We start from the raw sequence: 14,859 nt of genomic DNA on the forward strand, positions 1-14,859 counted from the left end.
GTCTCTCATAGCTTGAATGTAAGCTCCATACAATTCTTAGTTTCAGATTCCACTAAAGGATTACAGGTTACCTTGGTGCATTAATCAGAATCCACTTATATTTTTGACAATGGGACGAGGGCCAACTGGATGGAGGGTAATTTCTTTGCTTCTGCCAACACTGCACTGTTGGTGAATAAATGCATCGTAAGAAAGACTGTGATTCTGGGAGCACTGACTGGTAAAGAGTAATCGGGGTAAGGGAGTAAGCAGTCCTTTCAGATGCTGACTTTATAAACTTGACTAGATTAGTAAGGGGTTTTCATAACGATTTTAAAGGAAGAAGTTCTTTGAGACCTAAGGATCACTGTCCAGAGCACAAAGGATTGCCTTGCTTGCAAAGTTCACCACTACCTTCCTGGAGACCATTTTAATAAGTATTTTAAATTAACAAATGAAATGTCCCACTACACTGTTTCACCTGAAAGGGGAAGACGTAAGGAAAAAAATACAAATGCAAATCTGTATGAAGGGAGAAGGTGTGACGCTAAGTGAGGAAAAAACGCACTTATACTTGTAATGTACAATGTTTAAGAAACAAGATTTCACAATGGTGGCTATTCTGGCCACACTAACACACCATTCCTATTAACGATATAGGCCAGATGCAAAGGCTGAAGATGATTCTAAACAGGGATGTAAAGCCTAAGCACAGAATCTTTCTATGCCAGGGTGCCAAGACAATACCAATATAAAACACCACGGTCCTTGACTTAAACAAGGAAATCTAACTTTACTTCCATAATGTTAACACACTTCTATTTCCTGTACTACTGGGAGAGACCCAATACTCTTGTATTTTCTCCAAGCTCCTCCTTGTTATAGTAGCATTCTTGTGTTTGCTAGATACCAATACCATTTTAGAAATCATCTACCAAATAAAAATAACAGTACACATTGAGATGCAATGATATCAACCATCCATGAGTACTGAGGAATTTTCTATCTTCGGTGCCTGTGTCCACATACTCCGGGACATAATGAAGGCCTGATGTAATTTCTACCTTTGTTAAAAAATGAGGCTTCTCAAGTGGTATATTTTAATGTCTCAAATGGAGAGATAGAAAATATTAAATTGATACGGAAATACAGTTTATGGAACAGAAAAAGCAAGGGCTAACAAAAAGGATTTAGAACAATATCTTCTATAATTACGGAAAGATGAATGCATTATTTCTCTATCTTAGCTTAAAATACTTGATAGAGATGCTCAATTTATGACATCTAAATGGTGTCAATCTTAAGAACTTACTGCTTAGGTCACTGTTAGCTTTTTTTCCCCAAAAGCCTTTTTTTTTAGGGCATACTCTGTAAGATCCTGTTGAGGCTGACAGCACTGGGGATGCTACAAGTAACACTACCAACTCAGACCTGATTTTACGAGAATACCAGCCATATAATTCCTGTCTGATTAGGGAATGACCTTTTCTTTTACCTTCTGACAACCTATTATTTTCATATCAACAAGGCAGTATCTATACTTTTTTTAAAAAAGGGCCTAATTTTTCAGATAATGACTTTTCTGTCGCTAATCAACTACTATATCACACACATGAAGACTGTGGGTAGAAAATCTACCCACATCACACTCTCGAAGACTGTAGGTAGGAAACATAGCATGTCAATGGAAGGACATATCTTTTTAATATTCAGTAATGAAGACCATAAAACTGAGCTCAAATAACTCCTAGTAAGTGGAAACTAAGAAATTTTACCTAGAATTGGAGTTAAGAGGGGGATGAAAAGGATGGGAAGGGAAAACAAGAGAGGAGAGGTGGTTTGTTTTGGGACAAGAGACAATTAGTATCTCGTAAGCACTGACTTGGGGGATTTGATACAGTCTCTGGTTTGCCTATCCAGTGCACCAATGCCTCTGTTAAAAGATGATTCCCTGTTTGATTAAAATTTACTATAAACTTTTTTTTTCTTTTTAGGGCTGCACTCGTGGCATATAGAGGTTCCCAGGCTAGGGGTCTAATTGGAGCTACAGCTGCCAGCCTATGCCACAGCCACACCAGATCCAAACCACATCTGCGACCTACACCACAGCTCACAGCAATGCCAGACCCATTGAGTGAGGCTGGAGATCGAAGCTGCAGCCTGGTTCCTAGCTGGGTTTGTTTCTACTGTGCCACAACCAGAACTCCTAAACTTCTTTCTTTTTGCTAGTAATGTGTCTTACTGCTTTACTTTATAGATTCTTAAGGGTTTTTATGCAAGAGGAAAGATGAGAATGTATGGAACCTACATTTAGATTTCTGAGAAAGGCTGAAGCATCAAATAACCAACTTAAATACTTGGTCTTGATATGCTTTATACAGTCTCAACTTATGGAAAAGAAAGCACAAAATAAGCAACAGTATCTGTGTTTAAGTATATAATGATGTATGTGATATATATATATCTGGTCTTTTTAGGGCCACACCCCACGGCGTATAGAAGTTCCCAGGCTAGGGGTCTAATCGGAACTATAGCTGCCAGCCTAAACCACAGACACAGCAACGCCAGATCCGAGCTGTGTCTGTGACCTACACCACAGCTCACAGCAATGCCGGATCCTTAACCCACTGAGTGAGGCCAGGGGTCAAACCCGCAACCTCAGCAACCTCATGGTTCCTAGTCAGATCTGTTTCTGCTGCACCACAATGGGACCTTTTTTTGCTTTTTTTAAGAGCCGCACTTGCGGCATGTGGAAATTCACAGGCTAGGGGTCCAATTGGAGGCAGGGATTGAACCCACAACCACATGGTTCCTAGTCAGATTAGCTTCCTCTGCACCACGACAGGAACTCCATTTTAGATATCTAAAAACACTATCTCTCTTAATACTTAGGAGAGGACAATGAGCATTTTAAAAATATGGAGCAGATCGTTTCTTGCAATATTATCTTCCCTCAATCACTTGAAGTCACTCTCTAAGGCACTAGCTATGAAACTGCCTCTAATACACTATTAAACAGGAAGCTTCCAAATCCACAAAAGAAAAGAAATACTTGGAAAACGAAAGACAAAGGAAGTGAAAGGCAAATAACCAACTCAAAGCAAAGTTAGGTGAAAAGAAACATGATACTATACTTTGGTTTTGCATTTTTGTATTCTTCAGTGTCTGTATCCTCGTCCTCTGAGTACCAATTATCTCCTCTTCCTCCAGCCAAGAGGCCCCTGGCCGCCAACAGTCCTGCAGCATTCCCATAGCCAGTGTATTTCAGCAGACTATCCACTGCAAAAACAGAATAGGTTTTTAGGCAAGAATCCTTGGGTGCTCACTATCATCACCAACTACTCACCAACACAGGGAGGTTGGAGATAGATGTGACGACAGTAAATCTTAAAATTGAAAAGTTTTCGAAGTGTGGTTATGGTAATCCTACATGGTCTGAGGACGAAAAGCCTTTTTTCCCAGGTATCAGAAATTCAAATGGAGCTGTTTTGAATATATTTTGTGGCAGGAGTGGGGCCTCTGTAACCACCAGGCCATCAGTAATGGTGGTGTCTTAAGTTTCTGACTGAAAATTTTATGTCTTTATCCAGCTTCAGAGAAATGATGATTAGAAAGTTATGAAAGCCAGAGTGGGATTTTATCAGTATAACACATAATGTGAGATCTTTCTTATTCCCTTCATAGGAAGTGGAGGGAAAGAGTATAAGAGATAAGAATACTTAAGGATATTAGCAAATAGGATAGGTAAGTTACTACTTCTTCAAAGAAGTTAGCAAAATATGTAAGCATACAATACCCACTGAGAAGGTAGGCCCAGGAGTTTTAATAATGGCTTTACCGCTTACTAGCAGGTTGACCTTAAGTAAATTATTTTGCAGCTCCTTACTCCAACTTTCAAATATGGAGAATTGGAAAAATAACTACCTCACAGGTTAATACATGCAAGGTGCTTAGAAAAGTAGCTGTCACAAAGTAAGCATGTTCTTTTCTCCTGGTAATATTAGGCAAAATGTAAAATGATCGTTTTAGACATTTTAATCAAATGAAAAAGCCCCATAAAGCATTTGGTGCACATCCTCTGTATTACCTTGCCATCAGTTCACCAGTGTAAGGGGAATCCTGAACTGTAGGAATTTTTTTTTTTTTATTTCTAAGTACCTTTAAGGAAGATACTAAACAGTCATTAGCAGCTTTATGCAACAACACTTTTTTTTTTCCAGGTACAATTTCAAGGTGAACACTAGAATGTTCAATGAAAAGATAAAAGATGGCAAAATTTACTTAAAGCTGTCAATAAAATATTCTAAAGACAACTATAGGATGCAAAACATATCACTATGTATTTTATCCATGTATAAAGACTTAGTAAAATCTACATCTTAAATACTACTGTAATTCAGATAACTTACCTCAAAAAAGACAAAATAAAGCTGGAGAAGATTCAGAAGAGGGCAATTAAAGTGCCCACCTGAAAGGGGCGGTGGATAGGGAACTAGATGGTTAAGGAAAGAAGATATATAATGAGTATGAACTCATGAAGGGCATGGATAGGGTGCACAGTGCATAGTCCAGGATAGAGTTGTTGATTAAATTTCCAAATACTTGAATGAGAGGGTGCCTCCTCTGACAATGAATATAGGTAGTCTGGGAGTAAATAAAAGGAAGTCCTGCTTTCAAAGGACACAGCCAACTGGTGAAATTTGTACAAAAGGAAATACAGTTTAATAATATAAGTAGATTAAATAAAAGTTTTACACTAGTCACTTTCAACTGTTTTCTATGTTAAAACCTCTTGGTGACTGTGGTCCCTTTGGTATTTCTCAGGGGGTGCTGGGTATCATATTAGAATTTAATGAGGGATCATGGTGGTATAATTTGAAAGCTCTCTGAATGAATCTAATATGCTTCTTCTTGCCATCCGTACCTGGATTCTTAGTGGGTTACTACAGGAAGTGAGTATCCAGTGTATATAGATATTCTTAATATTCATGACTTTAATGACATGGTCAGACACAAAGTCACTGAGGTTGAAGGATCATATATTTGAACTCACATGAAAATGATATTCTCATTGTTCAAGTTTCTGGATAAGATTTATTTTTTAACAAATAAAGATGTTTGGTGGTTCCAGAAAAGAAATAGTCACTGAAATTGTGAAAGCCTAAATTGAGATGATATGAATAAATGGCTTAAATATACTTAAAATAGTAAAAGTGACACAAATGTAAATAACCACTCTAGTGGTTCAACATTAAAGTAATTTAAGAATGCAGTTTATGAAAGGCCAAAATAGGTTAAAAATAAGCCAAGAGAATCCTAAATATCTTGCTTTCTTATGCATAAACTCCTCCTGGAAGCTAGTTAATAGTAAAAACACCCCTAGCACTTTTATGAAAATAATGCTTACTGCTCATTCACTGGAACAAACATTCTATGTGACTATAATAGTTTAGGTTACAAAGACTGCTTTAGACACAACTTGCCTTCAGAATACATAGATAAGGCTATATAGCCAATAGTTTAAATGTCAAATGAACTTTTGCTAATGGGATAAAATACTTAAAAATGCAGGTTGGGGAAGAGGGGACAAATGGACTACAAAACCCACATAGTGAGAGGCATTTTCTTTGAGAAGTTCTGACTGACATTATTTGGTGGAGTGTTTCAAGTCACTTTTTAATCGATTTCAAATATACTGTATAACATCCTATTTGATATTGGGAAAGTAGTAAAAGGAAAATGGACTGAATTTGGATGTCAAGGTGAACTGCTAAGGCACACAAAAGATCTTATGGGTGATCCTTAAAAGGACACAGATGCATTGTTTTTTGTCACAGTACTCATCTATGCAGTTAGATGAAACTGCTGCTGAAATGAAACAAACCAGCATTCAGTCAGAAAGTTGCAAGAAATATTTCACCATTATTTCATCAAGATGCTAGAGGGCACTATGAACAGAAGAAACCAACCACAGCAGCACACTGCAAAGTCAGAACTGCACTGGTAGTAGTGGCACTGTTGCTTATATACACATGGGTTTTTAATCACACTCTACTATGAAAACAAAAAAGGGGCTTTTCTCTTTTGCTAAGGAGAAGAATGGCAGAGCCAGAGTCTACCCAGAAAACATCCCCTCTTCTCTGTTACATAGAGAAGGATTTATAATCCTTTTCCTTTCAGTCAAATGCTGTGACTTTTTGAAATCCTATTCTAGAAGTTTCCTCTAACTAGTTTTCCCATTTCCAGTCTCATACCGCCCCCCCATTCCTTGTTCCACACAACTCCCTGTTTTATCTTTGTAAAGCAAAAATAATGATGTTCATTACCTTCCTGGATAAAACCTCTAATATCTCCCCTAAAGGCTAAAACTCAAGTTCTAAAACAGAGCCTAAAGGGATCTTCATTTTCTGGCCTCTGCCTTCATTCCCAAACTCATCTCCTATCACTCCTGTGATTATGGAGTCTTCACACTTTGAAACTAGTCTCTTTCCTGTATATACCAAGGCTGTCTGTGAAGATTTTCTTTGACCTTCTCCATACCAGCCAATCATTCCCTCTTCCAGGCTGCTATGGTACCTGGCATATTCTCTATGGTGCTCACCATGGCATACCACAATTATTCCTTCATATGGAGAAATCCGTAAGACAGTGTATTCACCACACTGAACTCATAGAGAACACAAATGTTTGGTCTTTCATTAAACATTTATGGGGTACCTACTATCTGTAAGGTATTTTGTTAAACATGGGGATCCAAAGACAAAGAAGACATGATCTCTGACCTAAAGAAACTCAACGTCTAGAATAAAAGTCTATAATAAAAATGTCTAGAATAAAAGTTTTTGATAAACAAAAAGTTACAACATAGCAAATGTCAAAAAAGATCAGTAAAAATGATGCAAAGCAGAGAATGATGAACTCTGCCTCAGATATCTTCACAGAAATGATACTTAGAGTGATCTTCAAGAATACACATGCTAACAAAGTTGGGAGAGGCATTCCATGCAAAAGGAACAGCATTGGCCAAGTCATGGAGATATGCCAAGAAACAGTGTAGTATATATAATCAGGTAAAAATAAAGAATTCAGTATAATTAAGCAGAAAGTGTAGGGTAAGAGTAGATTTAGGATACACCTCAGAGACAGGCCATGGAGGTGAAATTTGGATTTTACCATGCAAGTGACAGGGAGTCACTGCAAGTTTTATAAGGAGGAATGACAAGATTATATATGTATTTTAGAACAGTCCCTCTGTTAGGTACATGGAAGACAAAATGAAAAAACCTGACCAGAAATAAAGGGGAATGACTATTAAGAGACAGATTTGACACACACACACACACACACACACACACACACACACACACACACACACACACACACACCCACCCAAATAGGCTGAAGCAGAAGCCAAGGGAGGGGATAAGACCACTCGGAGTAATGTAAAGTGAGACTGGGCCAGAAGAGAACTTTAGGGGATGCTAGCAATTAGATGTGGACAGAGATAGGAGTTAGCATGTCACACTGAAAAGAAAGAAGAAAGAGGTGGATCAAAAGAAATGTAAGAGTGTATGGTGGCACAGAAACACAGACAGTGGTCAATAGTGCCAGCTGTTACAAGAGATGTGATAAGATAAAGACTAAAAAAATCCATTCCTTTTGAAAATTAGTTAATTTGTGACTTTCCTGAACACATTTTCAGTGTAATCTGGGGAGTAAGGAATGGTGGAAAAGCCTTACTTACAGCAAGTTGAGGCATGAGTGGGAAATAAGGATACTGAAAAGAACAAATCAGTCTTCCAAGACGCTAACATGTGAAAGTCTGTGACATGAAGATGTATACAGACTGAGGAAAACAGGGAGAAGTAACAAACAAAAGATAACAACTGATGAAGCAAGGCTTTTGAGAAGACAGGAAGAGAAAAGATCATCAGGAGAGGGAGATTGCTTAGCTCCAACCTAAAAAGACATTTATTCTTCTGAGACTGATATAAATGAGACAAAGGTAAATTTATAAAGGTATGGGGCTCTGTATCCAGAGAGTTAACGCCTTGTTTACCTCTGCAATTCAGCCCCTACCTTACCACAATGCCTAGCACATACGGGGATTAATGAATGTGTTCAAACGTGGCCATGTGGGGAGAAGGGGAATACCCCACAAACGCAGGGGGTTGGGTTAACAAATTATTTCCTCTCATTAAACTATGTAAGGCCATCTTTAGGGCCTCCCCCCGCATAAGAACATCATTTGCAGAGGAGGTAATGAAAATTTAGTTTTGTCTGGGCTCAACAAAACAAGTTGGTAGTATGAACACACAAGTGAACCTGTGAGTTGCTATCAGTTGGAGATACAGTTTAGCCTAACACAGACGGCACTTGGATGGCTTTTTCTGTGCCAAATCTTCTGTAACATTTTGCTCTTTGTATCTTGCCTCATTTCAATTTTCCTTCTTAATCTTGTCCTTGTGTCCCTAACCCAATTTGGTTGCTGTTTGCTGTCCAAAATTAGTAGTCTGACCTTTGTGTCTTGATCATAGTACCTTTACTTTCCAACTCAGCTTTGAAAATCCATAAGAGGAAAATTCAGTCACTCTGATAAATTATTTCAATAAATTATTTTTATTTCATTTGGATATAGTCTGTATTCAAATGCAAGCCAAACATTAAAACCTGATGACTTATAAATTGAATATGGACTATAAACTTTTTTTGGTAGAGGGTTTCAAATTAGAATCAGTTGATAGCATTTAAAAACTAGAGAATTTTATGTAGAAATCTAGAGTCCTGGCTTCTCTCAAAAAATCTGGAAGATATGGTAACATTGGCCCCATGTTCCTATATGGTAACAACCAGCTGGAGCTAAATAGCAGCAAGGTCCTCTTTCCAGTCCCCACAACCCCCATGCTCCTTCATGTCCACAATGAGCTAAGTATCAGTTTTTATTTATCATCTTATGTTCAGTCCATGTGACTTAACTTTATTACCAACTTGGGCACTTGTAGGCATTTGAGTTTGTAATCCTTAATAAAGTAGGTAAATAATCTGAGAGCAGAGACCTTGTGTATCTCGTATACCTCTGTATTCCCAGAGTCTAGCTCAAAAAGTATTTGCTGGATGTGCAAATTTTTATTTCAGAAGAATACAGCTACTAAACTTAAAATCAATTTAGGAGGAGAAGCATAAGAATATATAGAGAATTGTTAAAAATCAAATGAAAAAGACAATTTTGCTAATATGGGTTGGCTTTGGACTCAAAAATTAGGACTATGAACCTTCAAATATGGGGTACCAGGGGGAACAAAGCGAATCATTTCAAATTTTAAAAACTGACAAATTCATTTATAAATGTATATACCATATTTGTTATGACACTAACTCATTAGTAAAGTGATTATATTTAGATACATAACTTATGTATTTAGATATGTAAAATTATTTAGATATACATTTAAATGTGTAACTTATGATTTAGGTATGTAATATATATTTAGAGGCGTAATTACAGAAGAGATAAACTTCATTTTCCCCTCTTAAAAACTTTACAAGTACACAAGAAAGGTAAAATCATTGCAGAAAAATTACAAAATGTAGAGAACTAAAAAAAGTAGCAGTCATTCTACTACTTAGAGGTAACCTACGGCATATGGAGGTTCCCAAGTTAGGGGTCTAATTGGAGCTGTTGCTGCTGGCCTATGCCAGAGCCACAGCAACGCCACATCCGAGCCGTGTGTGCAACCTATACCACAGCTCACGGCAATGCCGGATCCTTAACCCACTGAGCGAGGCCAGGGATCGAACCCGCAACCTCATGGTTCCTAGTTGGATTCGTTTCCACTGTGCCACGACAGGAATGCTGATGTGTATTTTTATAAACATTTCTGATGAACAGATACACGTGTGGTTTAGATTTATGTATATACATACATAATTATACTTTTAAAAAGCTAATTTCTGATCTCAGAAAAATCAATTCAATTCAGCCAATATTTACAGATTACTATATGCAAAGCATTATTCCAGTTACTTACTTTCAAGATGTAATGTCAAACTTTTTCAAAAGTCTTAAAATGACTGAATAGTTTAAAAGAGCAGATGTCAATTAAACAAGTCTATGATAAGAGATGAAGATAATTACAGTTGACTCTTGAACAATACAGGAGTTAGGGGTGACAACCCTTATGCAGTTGAAAATCCTTGTATAACTTTACCGGGGGCCCTCCGTATCTATGGTTCCACATCCATGGATTCAACCAACCATGGAACACGCAGTACTGTATTATATATTCACTGAAAAAAAAATCTACATGTAAGGGCCCATGGGCAGTTCAAGGGTCAACTGTACTACAATGGGAAATATAGAATGGAAAGAAAGGGCTCAAATTCCGGCTTTAGCTTTAAGGAACTAAGTCACCTTAGATAAATTACTGAAAGACCTCTGTCTCATTTTTGACACTGAACTAGTAGTTAGAGAGTTCCCATGAGAAGTAAATGAGATTATGGCATAGAATGTTTGGTACATGACTGTGTTTATTATCATTGCAATGATACTGATCAAATTATGTTGACAATATACCATTTTAACAGTAACTTGAGTGGCTGTATCAATTAGTCAGAAATGAAGTTTAGGAATTCAGTTATACTCAATATTTTATAATAATCTATAAGGGAGAAAAATTTGAAAAAGAATATATATATATTTTACATATATATATAGTAATCACTGTGATGTATGCTTAAAACTAATATGACACTGTAAATCAACTGTACTTCAATTAAAAAAATAATTCAATGACTGCAACTCAATAGCAAAAAACCCCAAATACTTTGATTAAAACTTGGGTAAAGAACCTGAACAGACACTTTTCCAAAGAAGACATACAGATGGCCAACAGGTACATGAAAAGATGCTTAACATCCCTAATCATCAGGGAAAATGCAAATCAAAACCACAATAAAGTTTACCTCACACCTCTTCAGATGGCTTTAAATCAAAAAACAAGAGGTAAGTGTTGGTGAGGATGTGGTGAAAAGGGAACCCTTGTACAGTGCCGGTGTGAATGCAAATTGGTCAGCTACTGTGGAAAAAGAATGGAAGTTACTAAAAAGATTAAATACAGAACTACAATATGATCCACCATCCCACTTCTGGGTGTATATCTAAAGGACAGGAAATCAGTATTCCTAAGAGATATCTGCACTCCCATGTTCATTGTAGCACAATTCACAATAGCCAAAACATGGAAACAAGCTAAGTGTCCATCAACAGATGAATGGATAAATAAACACACACACACACACACACACACTTGACTTCCAAGGAATGGTAGGGTTAGGGATGCCTACCCTTCAAACAGTCGAAAATATGTGTATTATAACATAGTCAGCTTTCTCTATCTGCAGTTCCACATCCATAGATCCAATTAACTTTGGATCCAACCAAGGACCTTGCAGTACTGTTGCGTGTATTTATTGAAAAATGTCCACACATCTAAGTGAACTCGAGCAGTTCAAACCTGTATTGGTCAAGAATCAACTGTATATAAAATGGTGTTATCAGCCACAACAAAGAAGGAAACCCTGCTATTTGCAACAACATGGATGAACCTAGAGAACATTACACTAAGTGAATAAACCAGACAGAGAAAGACAAATACTGTATGATCTCACTTATATGTAGAATCTTTAAAAAGAGCTCAAACTGCTAGAAATAGTAGAATGGTGGTTACCAGGGTTTAGAGGGTAGGGGAAACAGATCTGGTCAAAGGGTACATGTGATGATGAATATAAGATGAATAAGTTCAGTTATAACATGAAGAAGTTTTGGGGATCTACTGTAGAGCATGGTGACTACAGTTAATAATACTTAATTGTGCACTTGAAATTTGCTAACGGAATAAATCTTAAGCCTTTTCACCACATACACACTCACACTATGTAAGGTGGTGAATGTATTAACCTGTGGCAATCACTTCACAACACATATGTATATAAATAATTATACTGTATACTTTAAATATATAATTATACTGTATACTTTAAATATATATAATTTTATTTGTCAATCATATCTCAATAAAGGGGGTGGGGGAGAATTCAACTGATTTAAGATTTTTGAGAGAAGTGAGTCAAGTTTTCCATCTCCAAATTATCAATCTCACACATAAAAAAGTGGAACATAAAATCTGCTTATGTTGGGACATTTATTCGAGTACTTTTATGAACTAGTAGATGAAGATACAAATAGGTAAGAATATTTGAATAACTTGGCTGAAGTTCTGTGTTTGGAGAACTTACCTTTTATAAAGTGAAATAACCCATATAGTATTAGGAGAGAGAGATTTTAAATTGTTAGATGTATCTCAGAAGACAATCATTTTATTTATACTAGTAGGATAGTATTTATTACACAATTGTAGTTACTTTTTAATTTCTCTCCACTTCTGTCTTACCCTTATCTCAAGGGTAAGGGGTGTTATCTTCCACATTTATAGCTCACATTCAATAACTATTTATTGATTAAAGAACTTATTAGCATAGACACAAAAACTCCTATAGCTTTAATTCCAAGAAGAATTAAAAAGGAGAATGAACCTAGGCCTTTGCCTGATTATCAAAATAGTAACACCTGAATGCAGACTTTTCATAATGGCCCCAGGTCCTGACTTATTAAGATTAAGAAGTCTGGGTTAAGGATCCAGAAGGCAAAGTTACATGTGAGTATGTTTGGAAGTATATCTGTTTACATGTCTCAAGGAATTCAGAAGCATATAGAAAATGCTCTTAAATTAATAATTTCTATTATCTCTCCAAGCCCTCTAATAGAACAGATAGAGAATAAGCTCTGAAAAGAGTGGAATGAGATGGCCACTACTAAAACAGAAACATTTCTCAAATTCCCTCAGAAAGATGAAAAAGTAGAGGGCAAAGAGAGTTTAACCTACCTCTCTCTTTGCAAAGGACAAAAAGGAATTCAGCAGCAATTTGCTTGACTCCAAGGTCAACATGAGTCATGAGGCGCACCAGCTTATTTCTCACAGTTGAGCCAACTTCAGGTCGGTTTGTCACATCCCTCAATGGTGGTAAAACCTAATGGCACAAATGCAAAACCATCATCAATCTAAGTACTAGAATAAGGAAGAATGGTACCATCTAGCTAGTCAGTCTTATAATGTCTACTGCACTTAGTTTTCTAAGAGTTGAAAACATTAAAAAATAAATAGGTTTACTTCTAGGTAAAATAAAACTAAACAATAACAATAAAAACAAGCCTCAAATAATTTTATGCCTGTAATGAATTACCTGACTCGCTTTGATTTTTCTCTTAATTCATTTTCATTATTTACTAAAAAAGACTACATTTGTTTTATTTTATAATAAAATGGTTATTAATTATTGAGTACATCCTATGTGCTAGTTGTTATAATAGATGGTACACATAAATCCTCCATAATCAACCCTCACAGTAACCTTGAAAAGGTTAACATCACCATTGTCCCTACTGTGCAGACTGATCCTCACAGGGGTTACACAACTTGTTGGTCTGTCTGTTTGCTCACTCACCTACCCATCTGTGAATCCACCTAGACACTTCCTCTTTTGGTTCTTCTATTATCTCACTGGTTGCGTCATTTAGCCTCTGCACCAACTCTCTTTTCTCCTCTTGTTTTCAAGTGTTGGGATATTCAACGGTTGAGTTCTCGGGCAACATTTCTTTACTATTTTCACTCATTCTACTGGTGATCTCATCCAGTTTTATAGACTTATATGGTCTCTATTTACTGATAATTCCCTAAACTATATCTTGATTTCTTCCATGACCTCCAGACTTTTATAGGCTTCTCAAATTTTGCATGTCCTAAACAAAATACTGGATCTCCCCCAAAAGCTGTTCCTTCTACAGGTTTCCCTCATTAAATGGCAAGTTCACTCTTCCAACTGTTTACTGCAAAAATCTTGGAAACATCATTGATGCCTAGTCCCTGCTTCCCTCCTGGCTCTTCTACAATTTATTCTCTACATGGCAGCTAGGATGATGTCATCATCTTTTCAAAGTCCTCCAGTTCCCATGGCTTCTCATCTTAGTCATAGAAAAGAAATCCTTACAGCCTCCTTAGGTTTCACATACTGTGGCTTCTACTATATTCCTTGCTTACACTGCTATAGTCACACGGACCTCAATGAAATTCCTTAAACACATAGTGCACTTTCCTGCTTAACAGTCTTTACATTTGCTGCTCCCTCTGCCCAGAAATTCTTTTTCTAGAAACTTGCATGGTTCATTCCCTTACTTTCTTTAGGTCTCTGTTCAAATGTCATTTATAGGAAGATATTTGCTGAGCACCCTATATAATTAACCTTCACCATTCCCCTTTTTATCCCCCTGCCTTTGCTTTAATCTTCCTCAGAGCACTTAACCACCTGACACAGTGTATATTTCTTTCTTTACTGTCTGCCTTCTTCCACAAGAGTCAGTTCCATGGGGGCAGGGTTTTCTTTCTGTTCTGTTTACTGCTCTCAGGACCTAGCATATTACAGGTATTGGATAAATATTTGCTGATCAAAAAAAGAATGAATTCAAGTAACATTTTATTTTAGTAACTCTTTAAAAGTGCCTTCTATAAACTACATACTATGCCAGGAAATGAGGATAGACACAAAGACAAATATAATTTACTACGCCAGACTCTATGTGTATATTATTTTTATTCAATCCATTCAATGACTTCCTTCCTTCCTTATCTCCTTCTATTCTGAGTGCCTACCATGTATCAGGAGTTATTGGAGGACCTGGAGATACTGCTATATAAAAAAATGGAAACTAAATATGAGAAAATTGAGTAATCTACCCGAAGTGTCTAAAGAATCCATATTTCAGTATCT

At 36.8% G+C, this 14,859-nt stretch overlaps 1 protein-coding gene across 7 annotated transcripts in view; it reads right to left on the bottom strand.

The window, feature by feature from the left end:
* Window positions 1-14,859, bottom strand: part of RIC8B (RIC8 guanine nucleotide exchange factor B) — a 111,565-nt gene that overhangs the window by 34,786 nt on the left and 61,920 nt on the right. For all 7 annotated transcript variants that reach the window (XR_002343919.1, XR_001303487.2, XR_001303486.2 and 4 more), the window contains exons 7-8: window positions 12,921-13,065; window positions 3,114-3,258 (exon numbers count right to left, since the gene is read on the bottom strand). Coding sequence is in view for 2 of the 7 variants with exons in the window: in XM_005655526.3 (XP_005655583.1) it covers window positions 3,114-3,258; window positions 12,921-13,065 (290 nt within the window). In the remaining 5 variants the exon portion in view is untranslated. The remainder of the gene's footprint in view (window positions 1-3,113; window positions 3,259-12,920; window positions 13,066-14,859) is intronic.

Source organism: Sus scrofa, chromosome 5, assembly GCF_000003025.6.
Source record: "Sus scrofa isolate TJ Tabasco breed Duroc chromosome 5, Sscrofa11.1, whole genome shotgun sequence".
NCBI lineage: Eukaryota > Metazoa > Chordata > Mammalia > Artiodactyla > Suidae > Sus > Sus scrofa.